General features: G+C 33.2%; 1 protein-coding gene across 8 annotated transcripts in view; it reads left to right on the top strand.

Moving 5' to 3' along the window:
• Akap9 (A-kinase anchoring protein 9) overlaps positions 1 to 13,967 on the top strand; it is a 125,331-nt gene that overhangs the window by 66,691 nt on the left and 44,673 nt on the right. For all 8 annotated transcript variants that reach the window (XM_047560053.1, XM_047560050.1, XM_047560049.1 and 5 more), the window contains 3 exons: positions 1,014 to 1,198; positions 12,031 to 12,193; positions 13,375 to 13,587. In XM_047560053.1, the coding sequence (XP_047416009.1) occupies positions 1,014 to 1,198; positions 12,031 to 12,193; positions 13,375 to 13,587 (561 nt within the window). The remainder of the gene's footprint in view (positions 1 to 1,013; positions 1,199 to 12,030; positions 12,194 to 13,374; positions 13,588 to 13,967) is intronic.

Genomic DNA, 13,967 nt, shown 5'->3' with positions numbered 1-13,967 from the left:
TAGTCCTTGCTTGTTTGTCTTTCTAGGCAAATAACTTCACTGAAGTCTTTTCTTTCTGAAATGTTCTCTTCTGGAACATCCCTCTCTTGTCTATCTGATATTTTCTATAGCACTTCTTTTATTAGTTTAAGATAGACAGAGGCTCCAACTTTGTTTTCCTTCTCTCACTAAATATCACTCCTAAAACAGATGTAACCACTTTCAGTGTTTCAGCTCTTATATTTCTGCAAATGACCCCTCAGTCTGCAGACCCAAATTTCTAACAGTTTATGCATCTCCACATACACTATTAACATTTCACTTTGCAGTTGCAAAGGTTATCATCAGCCCACATCAGCCTGATTTTCTAAAGTGTAATGATAATGATAGTGTAGATAACAATGTTCATAGTTAAATTAGAAATTCTCACCAGTCTAATGCTTCCCGGTATACCTTTTATGAAAGTAGCAAGCTGTTAAATTATTCATTTCTTTTACTGTGTAGCCAGAGCAGGTGGTGCTCAAAAATGTAGTGCTTAAAACTCAGAGGTTTGCTCCAAATAGGAGCATTTATTCTATTCTTCAATAATTTGCTATCTCCCACTGCACAATAAAGTTTTTTCTTTCTCACATATATATGTGTATTTTTTCATTATACCGTGAAGTCTTTTAGGATAGGAAACAGATTTTGACTCCTTTGTGTCCCCATTTCTCAGCAAACTCTACATGCTGGACATTTGGTAAATATTTATTAAAAGTTTTCTTAAATGTTTTTATCAGGTTGGGAATATAGCTCAGTGGTACAGCACATGCTTATCATGTGCAAGGCCCTGGATTTTATCTGCAGCACCCCAAAAAAAAATATTTAAAAAAATTACTAAATAACCCAAATAGTAATTTCTGCAATCTTTTATAGTGCTGTTATTAAAAGACATGTAATTTCAAAAATTATTTCAATATGACTTGGTTTTAAAATTTGAAAGTATAATTATTAATTGGTTTTTAACTTATGTCTTTAACATACTATTATTCTAGTTATAGATGAATCTGTACCCTCTTATTCTGAGGAAGGAACAGAGTTGTCACGTCAGCTCGTGAGGAGTAGTTTTACTCTTACTGAGGTTGATCCTGAGAATGAAGAACTTATGCTGAACATTAGTTCTAGACTACAAACAGCAGTTGAAAAACTTCTGGAAACAATAAGTGAAACTAACGATCAGGTAACCTCCTTAATTATTAATATCTACTGAATATCTTGGGCATAAATGAGTAAATATTTCTGTTATCCCACAGAAGTTTTTTAGGCTTCTCTTTAATAATTGTGTTTGTGACACCCAATATTGGTATTAATAGTCTTGTTTTTAGGTAGTGAGGGTAATGTAATGATGGGCTCTTCCAGGTCAAAAACTCACTGGTGTTTTAATATTTAGATTGTCTAGATAGTTACACATTACTCTTTTTATATTAAAAGAGATTTTAACCTCACCATTGTGTGAAGTACTCCATTAAAATGTTATTTAACTTAATACTACAATGAATCTCTAAAACTATATGTTTCATAACATACTATTACAGTATTACAAATCAAACTTTAAATTCCTTCACCAGGTTTTTACATTCTTTTTATAAATATGACTAGATTAATTCACCCTACAAGCTATTTCTTGGTAGGAAGTTAGTTGGGCAGTTTTTCCATTAAAATATTGTTCTTTAAAGATAAAGTTTGAGAAGTCAAAAGGTTGTCTTTGAGCTCTTGTTCTGATGACTGACTTTCCTTGGTACTTTTTTCCCTAATAATTAAATATCCATGTTTCTGCAATATCAGTGACTATTAATTACTGTGACAAATAGTATGTATTTTGCATATTAATGCCTGATTCATTTATATTAGGGTTAAGTTATTGATTTTAGGCCATTTCTTCAATTATTGACATTTAAAATAATTTGTTAACTACCTACTAGTTTATTAACTTCTCTTATCAATATATTACCCCACCCCCTGACACTTGTAACGTGCTGCTGGGATTCACTGAGGAAGGCATTATCAAAATAACATATGGTTCTATTGAAATATTTGTTCTTTGACTAGTCTTCAGACATGACACTTAGAATTTCCCCAGATATTCTTTTTTGTTTGGAAACAAACTAAACCTTTTTTCTGTGATAGAATATGAATTATACCTTAAAGAAAATCTTGAGATACCATACATTGTAGTGAGAATTCACCTAACTGGTCAGGGAAATTCATCATAATGTATCTCCTGTTATGGGACTCAGTGGTAGAGCACCTGCCCAGCATGTGCAAGGCGCTGAGTTCTGTCCCCAGCACTTGGGGAGAGAAATGGGGAATAAAAAGTTAGAATATATCTTCTGGTTTGCACCTTGATTGACTGGCCAAACTAAGGTAAATATACGGCTTATGTAGGTCTCAGAAATGTTTCCATAGATTAATTCTGAGGACCTGTAGTTAAATAACAGAAGAAATTTTTAACCTTGGGCAATTCTTATTTCTCTAGAGCTTTCTTTTATAGCATGTACAGAATGATTAAAAGCTTCTGTTTCAGTAACTTGGAAATTTGTTTGAGCATCACAAAGAACCAGAGGACATCTAATAATCTTGAAGGCTCAAATACTTGTGTTATTTGCCAAGAGTAGAAAAAATGACTGTTAGTAAAAACATAAGTGATGGTTCCATCTTCCACTAAAATACTGGAGAGTTATTTTATTTTTCAATATCAACATCCTAAATTCTAGTAAAGAAATGGTACCCATAAAATCCAACTTCATTTGTATTATTAAGACATTAAATTATACTCTTGGATCAGAGAATTGTATAGTCACCTTTCCTTTTGCCTGAAGTTCAGCAGACTTTATTTAAACTCAAATATTGACATTGTAAATGCTGTGTCCATAATGTGAAATTCCATAGTCTACATAAGAAAATACACATTTTTTACCAAGATTTACTACATTTTTAGTCTTTTCTAATTAACCTAAGTCCTAGGATCTGTCTCTTTTAGAATGCTTTTGCATAAGCCACTTCTAGAGTATGCTACCCAACTGAGTCAGCTGAGCTTACTCATTTTCAGTACTTTTAAAGCTTGAATGCATATGCATCTTAATTATCCTTTTATTCTGTGAAAGTTATATAGTATAGATAATTCTATACTGAATCATTCTTTTTTGTTTGGTTTGTGTTTATTTCAGTCATATTAGTGTTTAAATTTTGAGATTTGTACTTTTTCTACTAGAAAACAGTGATACTTTTTCTTTCTTTTTTCTTTTTTTTTTTTGTTTTTTGTTTTGTTTTGTTTTGTTTTGTTTTGCGGTGCTGGGGATCAAACCCAGGGCCTTGTGCTTGTGAGGCAAACACTCTACTGACTGAGCTATCTCCCCAGCCCCTCTTTTTTCTTTTTTAATAACTTTATTTTATTTATTTTTTTATGTGGTACTGAGGATGGAACCCAGTGCCTCACACATGCTTGCAAGCACTCTACCACTGAGCTGTAACAGGGGCCCTTCTTTTTCTTTCTTGACCGTTATTACATACTTTTGACCTGGAACTTGACCACTGTTAATGCCACTATAAATTATGCACATTATGGTTATAATCTTTTGGTAATCACCATGGAAAATGACAAATAAATGACAAGTGAGCAGCGGTTCTTACAGACTTTTTGTTCTTACAGTCAACGAGGGAGAAAAACTTCTCCCTAATCATTAATGCTGCCATCAGTCAACAATCAAGTGTGTGGGATCTTCCTGAAACACTCAGTTCCCTAGGCCAAGTCCCCAAATCACAACAGCCCTCTGCTTACTTGACTAGGTAGTGTGGTGCAGTAGGAGCCTGACCATGTTATATATGAATATAATAAGTACATGAATATTTATGACAATCATAATAAAGTTGTGATTTTTTTATTCCATTTTGGGTTCTTCCTTATTCTGAATAAGAAAAAAAAAATCACTTGTGGACAGTTCTTTCTATTGTGACAGATGTGTAGAGTCATTTATCTTATCACTACAGTTATTATACAAAGAGTTCCATCACCCAACATTCCCAGCCACTTCTCTTTTATCGTCAGCCCCTCTCTCACCTCCTGCCTGTGGTAAATACTGGCTTGCTTTCCTCTCCTACAGTTTTGCTTTTTCCAAAGTGTCATAAATGAAAGCATATATCATGTAGTCTTTTGGGTCAGGCTTCATTACCTTAACAAAGTGCATTTAAAAATCATCTATGTTGTTTTGTGTAATAATAGTTTGTTCCTTTTTTTTTTTTTTTTTTTTTTTTTCTGGTGGTGGGTATTGAACCCAGGGCCTTGTGTTTACAAGGCAAGCACTCTACCAACTGAGCTATATCCCCAGTCCTGTACTTTTTTTTATAAGTGAGAGATATTCCATTATATGGCTGTAGCAGTTTATTCATTTACTGTTTAAAGGACATATAGATTGTTTCCATCTTTAGATCATTAGAGAATTTAACTTGTATTTTCCAAAATGATCACTTTGACTATCTCATTAAAAATAGACTAGAATAGATAGAGAGGGTGTTGAGGGTACATGCAGAGCAGAAACATAGAAACCAGTTAGAGAAGTCACTTGCCCAGGCTTACAAGTTAAGTGGTAGAGTTGGAATGTGAACCCAGGTACTTTGGTTTCAGAGTCCATGCTCTTAACCACTACTTCTTCTGCCTTCTGGGAATCTTAAGAATTAAAGAGCAGACTAAGATTTTTCTTTAGTTATTCTTTTGTTTTAATTATAACTATAACTGAGTAATAAATTTTGAAATCCAGAGATCATTGGTAACCTAACAGGAACTATCTCAGTGGAGTTTGATAGTTTTCCAATTGATTGGAATAGCTTTCAACATACAGTAATGAAAGGTGCTTAGAGACTCAGCTTAGGTCCTTAAAAAGATAATCTCTTTAATACAGTCTTTGTTCAGTGATCTTCAATTCTGCAGAAAAATTATCTTTGAGAGTATGGTTTCAAAGATTCTTGACTTTTCAGTTAGGTAAAAATAGAAACACATCTGTTCTATGGGAATTAATCTTTCAATAATTAAAGTTTTATGGAATCCAGAGGTTATTATTTAGAGCCACAGTGGATTATTTACCAAAAAATTTCCTTAGGAATTCCTTGGACTACAAAGTTTCAGACAGAAAGACTGTGTTCTATTACACAGCATGGTGATAATAGTTAGTGTATATTTCAGAATTGCTAAAGGAGAGAATTTTAACTATTTTCACCACAAAGAAGTTATAAATATTTGAGGTCCACAAACTATGCACATAAGAAAACATCACTTTTTACCTCAAAATATTTCAATTATTATTTGCCAATAAAATAAAACTTAATAAAATTAAAAATGAGAATTTTAAAAATCCATCCCTAAGTAATAAGGGAAATGCAAATCAAAACTACCCTAAGATTTCATCTCACCCCAATTAGAATGGCGATTATCAAGAATACAAGCAACAATAGGTGTTGGCGAGGATGTGGTGAAAAAGGAACACTCATACATTGCTGGTGGGGTTGCAAATTAGTGCAGCCACTCTGGAAAGCAGTGTGGAGATTCCTCAGAAAGCTTGGAATGGAAACACCATTTGACCCAGCTATCCCACTCCTTGGCCTATACCCAAAGGACTTAAAATCAGCATACTACAGAGATACAGCCACATCAATGTTCATTGCTGCTCAATTCACCATAGCCAGATTGTGGAACCAACCTAGATGCCCTTCAGTTGATGAATGGATAAAGAAACTGTGGCATATTTATACAATGGAATATTACTCCGCAATGAAGAATGATAAAATTATGGCATTTGTAGGCAAATGGTCGAAATTGGAGAATATCATGCTAAGTGAGATAAGCCAATCTCAAAAAACTAAAGGACGAATGATCTCGCTGATAAGCGGATGAGGACATATAATGGGGGGTGGGAGGGGCTAGCATTAGGTTTAGGGTTAGGTTTAGAGTTAGGCTAAGGAGAGCGGTAAGAATGAAGGAAAGAAGGACTGTGTAGAGGGAAAAGAGGGGTGAGAGGGGTTGGGGGGAGGGGAAAAAATAAAATAAACGTCATTACCCTAAAAAATAAAAAAAAATAAAAAAAATTTTAAAAATCCCATGGAAGAAATTAATGAATAATTCATTTTTCCAGAATGATTTTCATTACAGAACATTATTGTGAGTTTACTAATTCTCATTTTTGAGAGTAATGGAATCAAAGCTACATGCTTCTATAATTTTTCAAAGGGAAATCTGCTCTTTAGAGCAGACTAAGCTTTTTGTTTAGTCATTCTTTTGTTTTAATCATAACTATAAGTGCTGAAACACATTTTGCCATCAAGTGTTGCCCTCAGTATGCTTAGCAATAGTCAGGGTTCTGTCAGGTAATATATTCAGGATTTAGTCTCTCTATTAAATAACTTAGAGAAATAAGTAAACAAAGCAAAGTCCAAGAGCAGCAGAAGTGTTTTATAATTTGAAGGAAATAATTTATAAGGGAAAAAAGGTTAAATGACTTTGACATTATATGATTAATGTAAACCTTTTTCATTGGGGAAATGTAGCTATGTACTGTAAATTAATAGCTTCATTCATATGTTAAAGTCCTGACCTGAAACCTGAGGATAAGGAACTAGTCTGGACAGTTAAATGTGCTTCTAGAAATTGAAGTCACTGTATTTTAAGTTTTTTGCAAAAAGGTTCATAAGCTTTTAAACTAGAGGAAAATACAAAATTGAATGTAATTTGAATTATTGTCATAATCACCATATGCCATCATCCAGAATCATCTTTACTACTTTTTAAGACTTTTTTCGTCTATTTTTACTGTTCTTTGTAGTTTCTTACCTTGACCCACGTTCCTAGTCATAAGCGGACATACCTTATTTATAAAGGTTTTTGTTTTATGTGCATAGAAACAAGTTTTATGTGCTTCCAAAACTGGGTGAAAATATTAGTACATCATTTAAAGGTATTTTAATTCAGGGTCTTCTTTCTGAATATCAATTAATGTAGTATGGTACTAGTTAATAAAGACTGCCCCTTTCTGGGTCATCTTTATCTGTTACTCTTTGAGTCTTTTTTTCTCCCCAATTATTTTTCCCTTGTAGTTAATTCTTACGTTGACTAAAATGTGCTATTTATGAAGAATTATTTCTTACCCACAGTTTTGTTTTTACCCCATATGAGAGAAATTAGATGATTATCAAAATAACTGTAATTTGCAAAGGGAGCAGGGAAAGCGTATTTTGAGAGGCATTTCATAGGCAAGGTGTGGGACCCCCCACCCCCGTTCATAAAGCTGAATAGCTAGGATATTGATGATTTTGCATCTGCTGTAGCCTCATTAAAATCATATTTAGCTGCCCCAGTCATAGGTCAGGGCTCCCATCTCATACAGGTGTTAAGACATCTTCACAGACTAACTGCAGAATATAAGAAACAGTAATAAACAAAATTTTTCAGAACTTTAAAAGGCAACTGCACCTCCCCAACCACATGCCATCTCCCTGCAGCTTTGGGACTTTTATGTAAAAAATTTTATTTTCTCTGTCTCAGTTATTAGTCTGCTATGAAACAAACTAGCTTCTCCAAACTACTTTATGTAGTAAGAGTGGCTATAATTATAAGGCATTTTTTAACCTGTCACTTGCTTTAGTATGGATTTTTCCATTTAGATAAAGACTTTGTGGGTTTAGGATATTTAGTTACTAGTAACCAAAATGAATCTTTTCTTTTATTTAAAATAGTTTTCATTATTGAGAATCTTTTAATAGTAAGAAGTAAGTTATTTATCTTTTATAATTATGAATGACTGGTTCATTCAGTATTACTCGGGCTTCTGGAATTACCTGAAGCTAACTATCATATACAACTTGGGCTTTTACATTTCAGTCACAGTTCATAGGCTACCTCAAGTGGTATAATTATCAACTTATACAAGGCGGCTTTAAAAATATTTTTTTCCCTTAACATAACACTCTGTAAATAAGTCAGTGTGAAAATAAATTATAACTGAACTGTCTGTATTTACTGTCAGTGGCTCCTCAAAGATATTATGTCTGGGACTGGGGTTGTGGCTCAGTGATGGAGTGCTTGCCTGGCATACATGGGGCACTGGGTTCAATCCTCAGCACCACAGTAATAAATAAAATAAGGGTATTGTGTCCATCTACAACTAAAAAAAAAATTTTTAAGTATTATATCTAAGGAATTATCAAAAAGAAGTTCTAGTTTAATTTCCAGACATAATTATGATTATATGTCTGATATACTTGAAGAACTGATCAGTAATGTAAACTCATATTTTATTCACATTTTTAATTAAAACAATTTTTAGTGGGGTGGAAAAACACCAGCTTATCTTAGACACATTGTAAACTTCTCTAAATAACCCTTTCAAGGAACTTGGATCCTGTTAGGCAGGCTTTTTTGTGGGCGTATTAATTCACATTCCACCTGTCAGTATACATATAGGTAAAGACATTAAACCACACCCTCTGTTCTGACCTTTCCCTCAGGGGACACTGACTAGAATCCTGTGGCTCAGTTTGGAAGAGCATTTCCTTTTGAATAGGGCAAAGCTGTAAGACCAAGGGAAATAATGTTGCAATTACATTTCTCAAGACTGCTGCTGTGGATATTTAAAACCTGACCTTCCCTGCCAGGTTCTGCTTGGAAGGCTTACTTATTACCACAGACATATTTGATACTGAAAGTAGTTTTATTGCTCTGCTTATTATACATTTATCTTTTCATTCTTTCATTTGTCAAGGATTTACCTATTCTAGGTAAAATAGTGGTGGTTTGTGTGCGTGCTTTTTTTGTGCAGTTTTTTTGTTGTTGTTTTGTTTTCGATTCTTTGGATAAAGACTGATAGACATTTAGGATTTGTTTTGGTTTGGTTTTGGTTTTGGTTTTTAGATTTGTAGGGTTTTTTCCCCCTGGACTTTCTTATCCTTTTTATTGTTCATTTGTATGAATTTTTTTTTTTATGTATTTGATGGTGCTAAACAGAAACTAGTATGGAATATCTTGAATAAACTAGAAGGAACTTTTTAATGTAGTGGAAAACTGAAAAGTGAAGAAGCTTGGCAGCTTCATCTTCTAGAATGGATTCTTACAGGACCTATTTGGCAACTGTCAAAATCAGTGGCTCTTGGTTGGAAGAACAAGATGAAGATATTTATGAGGTTGAATCTCGAGTGCCTTTACCATATCCTTTTCCTCTGTGTGATCATTTGGATGAAAATAACTCAGTAATTATTAATACTTCTATTTTCCACTTGGTTCATAAAAGAAATGAGCATGTATTAAAGCTTATTTCTAAAATTTCACTGCCTACCCCTCCTTATTCTGTAAGTATAAAAGAATTAATTTAGTTTAAAATATAAGCATAATGAGAAATGGAATTTTAAGTATTATTAATAAGGTTAAAATGGAATAGAACCATATTTTGTTATTATTTGGTATATGCTGCTGCTCCTTCATCCTAAATGTATCAAAGGACTCAGTTTGGTCTAAAAGTCCCACCTTGGCTGTGTTCTTAATTCCAGAAAGCATAAAGAGATAATATTACATTTCTCCAGTGCCAGGCAAGCCATTTATAAAAGATTCTGCTGTCTTTAAGATTCTTGTTTTTGTATGTTTATGACATCATTCCTGAATAAAAATGGGACTAAAAATGGAATGATTATATTTGAGAGGATAGGCATTGTGATATCTAGATCGGCTAAGTGAATTGTCATTGAGCCAATTAGGAAATATTTACAACCATGGCATACTGGCAGTATTTCCAGGCAAGGAAAAGCAAACTTGTATTCTAGATTTTCTTACACCAAAAGGAACTTATTTTCAGTTTTCTATATGTCTGTTAATTCTGTAGAGAAATATCTTTTTCTGCTTTTAATGTGAAACTTATTTTTTAAACATTGCTAAGGATGTTTAGCATAAAGATACCTGCATATTCAGTATTCCAGGTTCATTTGATTCTTAAATAGGTTGTGAATGATTCACTACAAGTTATTCAGCACTTTTTATGACTTTGGTGATTTTAACCGTACATGCTAGCTAATGTTTAACAAGCCAGATGGTTTTCAGAATAGTATTGCTCCCTCTCCTACAACTTATTAAGTGACAGAATCTTTACTAAAGCTTATCCGTACTTTAAATGTAATGTGAAATGTAATGTGAGCTAACTAAATACTTTGAAAATATCAAGTTTTATAAAACTCCTATTAACTTCATACTATTATAGATATTACAAAGAAATCATACCTTAACTGTATAGAAGAGTTTTTAAAATGTAAAGTATTTAAATGAGAATTTGAAAGGGGGTCTCTTATCCCAAACAAAGTGATTCCCAACTACTATCATAAATAAAATATATTAAGCTCACTGTATTTGATTGCTTCAGATTTTTGTTTTGTTTTCTAAAACTGAAGTTATTTCTTGTGGTTTTATGGTAAATATCTAAATTATGGTAGGTCTTGTGAAATGGAGCATGGGGCAAAAGCTTATTTAATCCTAAAGCAAATATTTATTTTATTGCAAATATTGAATTCCTGAGTTTACCTCTTTTATTTATAACTTTGAACTCTTGTAGATTTCATGTATTTGCTAGGTCATTAGCATATAATAAAAAATAATGTACATATAGAAGCAATTGATATATTTTAAAAATATGGAATGTGACTAAATTCAGGAGAGTAGTTGTATACAAAATTTATAGTTCATGGTCATTTTCTTTATAGTAAAAATTAACATATAGTATTTATCCACATTTAAAGGAAAAATATTCTTGCTAATTAAAGATGTAAAGATGTTCATAAATTGTTTTCCTTTTTAAAGTAACTATATTTTCACAGATATTTTAGGAAATTCATAAATTAAAATTTATGCTTAATTTTCCATTATGAGTCTTATATGTATATTCATTTTCAAATAATAGGTTATAAATAAAATTTAAACATCCTTTTAAAACAATAATAATTGGGGCTGGGGTTGTAGCTCAGTGGTAGAGCACTTGCCTAGCACATGTGAGGCACTGGATTCAATCCTCAGCACCACATTAAAATAAATAAGTAAATAAAGGTATTGTGTTCATCTACAACTAAAAACAAATGTAAAATAAAAGAAATAGCCGGGCATGGTGGCGCACTCCTGTAATCCCAGCGGCTCAGGAGGCTAAGGTAGCCGGATTGCCAGTTCAGAGCCAACCTCAGCAAAAGCAAGACACTAAGCAACTCACTGAAACCCTGTCTCTAAACAAAATACAAAACAAGGCCAGGGGTGTGACTCAGTGGCCAAGTGCCCCTGAGCTCAATCCCCAATACCAAAAAAAAAAAAAAAGAACTATGGCAAATAACACTCAGGTGTGAAGAGCAAAAGTCTTTAAGAATAAGATTTTAAATATTATCTTAATTTTATAATATACTACTGATGTCTAACTTTAAATTAAAAGCCTTAGAAATCACTGCATCTTATCATTTTAGGCTTAAACATGACAGTAATATCTTTCTGATATACAAAGTATATATAAATTTACAAAATTTTATGAGATTTGCTGTAAACCTGTTGTCAATTCATATAATCATTTTTTTAAATTCTTGGACTAAGTACTAGAAACATTTGAGCTCAGTTTTTGTTTTTGTTTTTGTCTCTTTTCCTGCATGTAGTTGTTTCAGTAAAAACAGGTAAATAGATGATGAATACAGAAGCCCAGATAACTAAAGTAGAGATGGTACTTTTTTATAATTTCACACAATGGTTCAGTGATGGTGATTCAGTTACTTCCTGATTGAGAACTTTGGCCTCAAGGCTATATTTTTAATGCCTCTGAATTCCAAGGTTTTCAGAATAAACCAAATATAGAGTCTACTATGACTTATGCTACCCACTAATGTTAATGTTCACTCGAACTGTTTTAAGTGACTCTAACTCAGTAGCATGTCCTTTATTTTAAATCCTTACTTTAATGGAAAATGACACTGGTATTCCTAACACTTCATCTTCCTTCATGTATTCTTTCCCTCCTGGTTTAGCTCGAACATGCAAAAGTTACGCAGACAGAGTTGATGCGGGAGTCATTCAAACAGAAACAAGAAGCAGCAGAATCTCTGAAGTGCCTAGAAGAACTACGAGAACGCCTTCACCAAGAAATCAGAGCCAGAGAACAATTGGCCATGGAGCTCAGTAAAGCTGAGGGTAAGCACCTTGCCATTGGCAAGTCACAGTAGTGGAATTTCATTCTTCAAATAGAGATTTTGATGTACAGCCAAGTTCAGAAATGAGTCTGCTCTAGTTTAGAGCAACCATTGAAAAGTAATTGTGTTTGTCTTCAGTTGTTCCAAGCAGTTTTTAAAACTGCATATACACAATTATAAGAGGAAAATATAAAAAACATTTTAGAAAACAGAGAAATGAATGGTGGTGAGTTGTTACCATGATCCCACCATCCTAAGACAATACTTATAATTTAAAAATGAGAAAACTGAAGGCAAAGATGTTATTGAATTATTTAAGGTAACCATTAAATGGTGACCATAGGTTTTAAGCCTCTAAAGCCCTGGGCTTTGTCTCTTCCCCCATGCTATGTGTATTGACCTTCTAGAATTAAAATATCAACGAGGGAGAGAGAGAGAGAAAGAGATCCTTTTTATTGGAGCTTCATAGTTATACATAGTAGTTGGGGTCATCTCAAGAAACTCATACATGCATGGAAATCAATTTTAGTTCATGATCCTCCCTTTTTCCCTCCCATCTTCCTTCCCCTCTCCCATTCTCTTTGCTCTACTCTGCTAGAATTGTTATTTGATTTACGAGCATCTGATTTACATTAAACTTTCCAGAAACTTGTGTATTTCTCTCTGTTTAATAAAGTGAGTTGTGCACATACGAGATGATAACTTTAGTATAGCAAAGTACTCGAAAGTTTAGAGAAATTTCATGTTTATGTTGAGTGGTAAACAGGAAGACTGCATTAGGCCCAGCACATTGCCACACACCTGTAATCCCAGTGGCTCAGGAGACTGAGGCAGGAGGATGGTGAATTCAGAGCCAGCCTCAGCAATTTAGCAAGGCCATAAGCAACTTAGTGAGACCTTGTCTCTAAATAAAATATAAAAAACAGAGCTGGGGATGTGGCTCAGTGGTAAAGCACCCTGGGTTCAATCTCTGGTACCAAAAAAAAAAAAAAAAAGACAACTGCATTAAATGTACCATATTAAAGATTAATTTGCTGTTATTGATAGCAAGTTCATTCAGGTCTTTTAATAGGTTAGAATGATTTAAAGTTATGCTAACAGCCCTTTTGTTGTTCATACTAAAACCTAATGTTCAAATTGGAATGAGTTGTAATTTCATTTCCTGTTCATTTTGCCTTACAGGTATCATTGATGGCTATGCCGATGAAAAAATTTTTTTTGAAAGGCAAATTCAGGAAAAAACTGATATAATAAATCGCCTTGAGCAGGAATTGTTATGTGCAGGTAATAGGTTGCACGAACTGGAAGTAGACCAACAACAAATGCAAGAAGAAAGAGAATTATTATCTAGACAGAAGGAAGCTATGAAAGCTGAAGCAGGACAAGTTGAACAACGTATGTATTTTCAGACTTTGGAACACTTTTCTTTTCGTTTATATTCTTTAAACATTCAGGTGACATAATTTTTCTCTCTTTAAATGCCATTATTCATATATACCATATAGGAACTTGAAAGATTAAAAGAAAACATACTTTATAGGTAAATGTCTTATTAGCGAATCATGTAGAATCAGGATTTTCTTTCTTTCTTTTTTTAATCTTTGACAGATGTTAACTGTTAACAGGAAAAAACAGTTCTTTATTTATCCCCAAAAATCTGCCTCAGGAGAAGGCCACAAATAACTGGGCAAAATATTTTACAAATTGTGTAAGGCTTAGTTCTTTTAATAACAAAGAGATAGCAAAAATATATTGTTGGATTAAATAACTAAGAA

The sequence above is a fragment of the Sciurus carolinensis genome, chromosome 8 (assembly GCF_902686445.1).
Source record: "Sciurus carolinensis chromosome 8, mSciCar1.2, whole genome shotgun sequence".
NCBI classification, from domain to species: Eukaryota; Metazoa; Chordata; class Mammalia; order Rodentia; family Sciuridae; genus Sciurus; species Sciurus carolinensis.
This window is presented reverse-complemented; position numbering and strand designations above follow the sequence as displayed.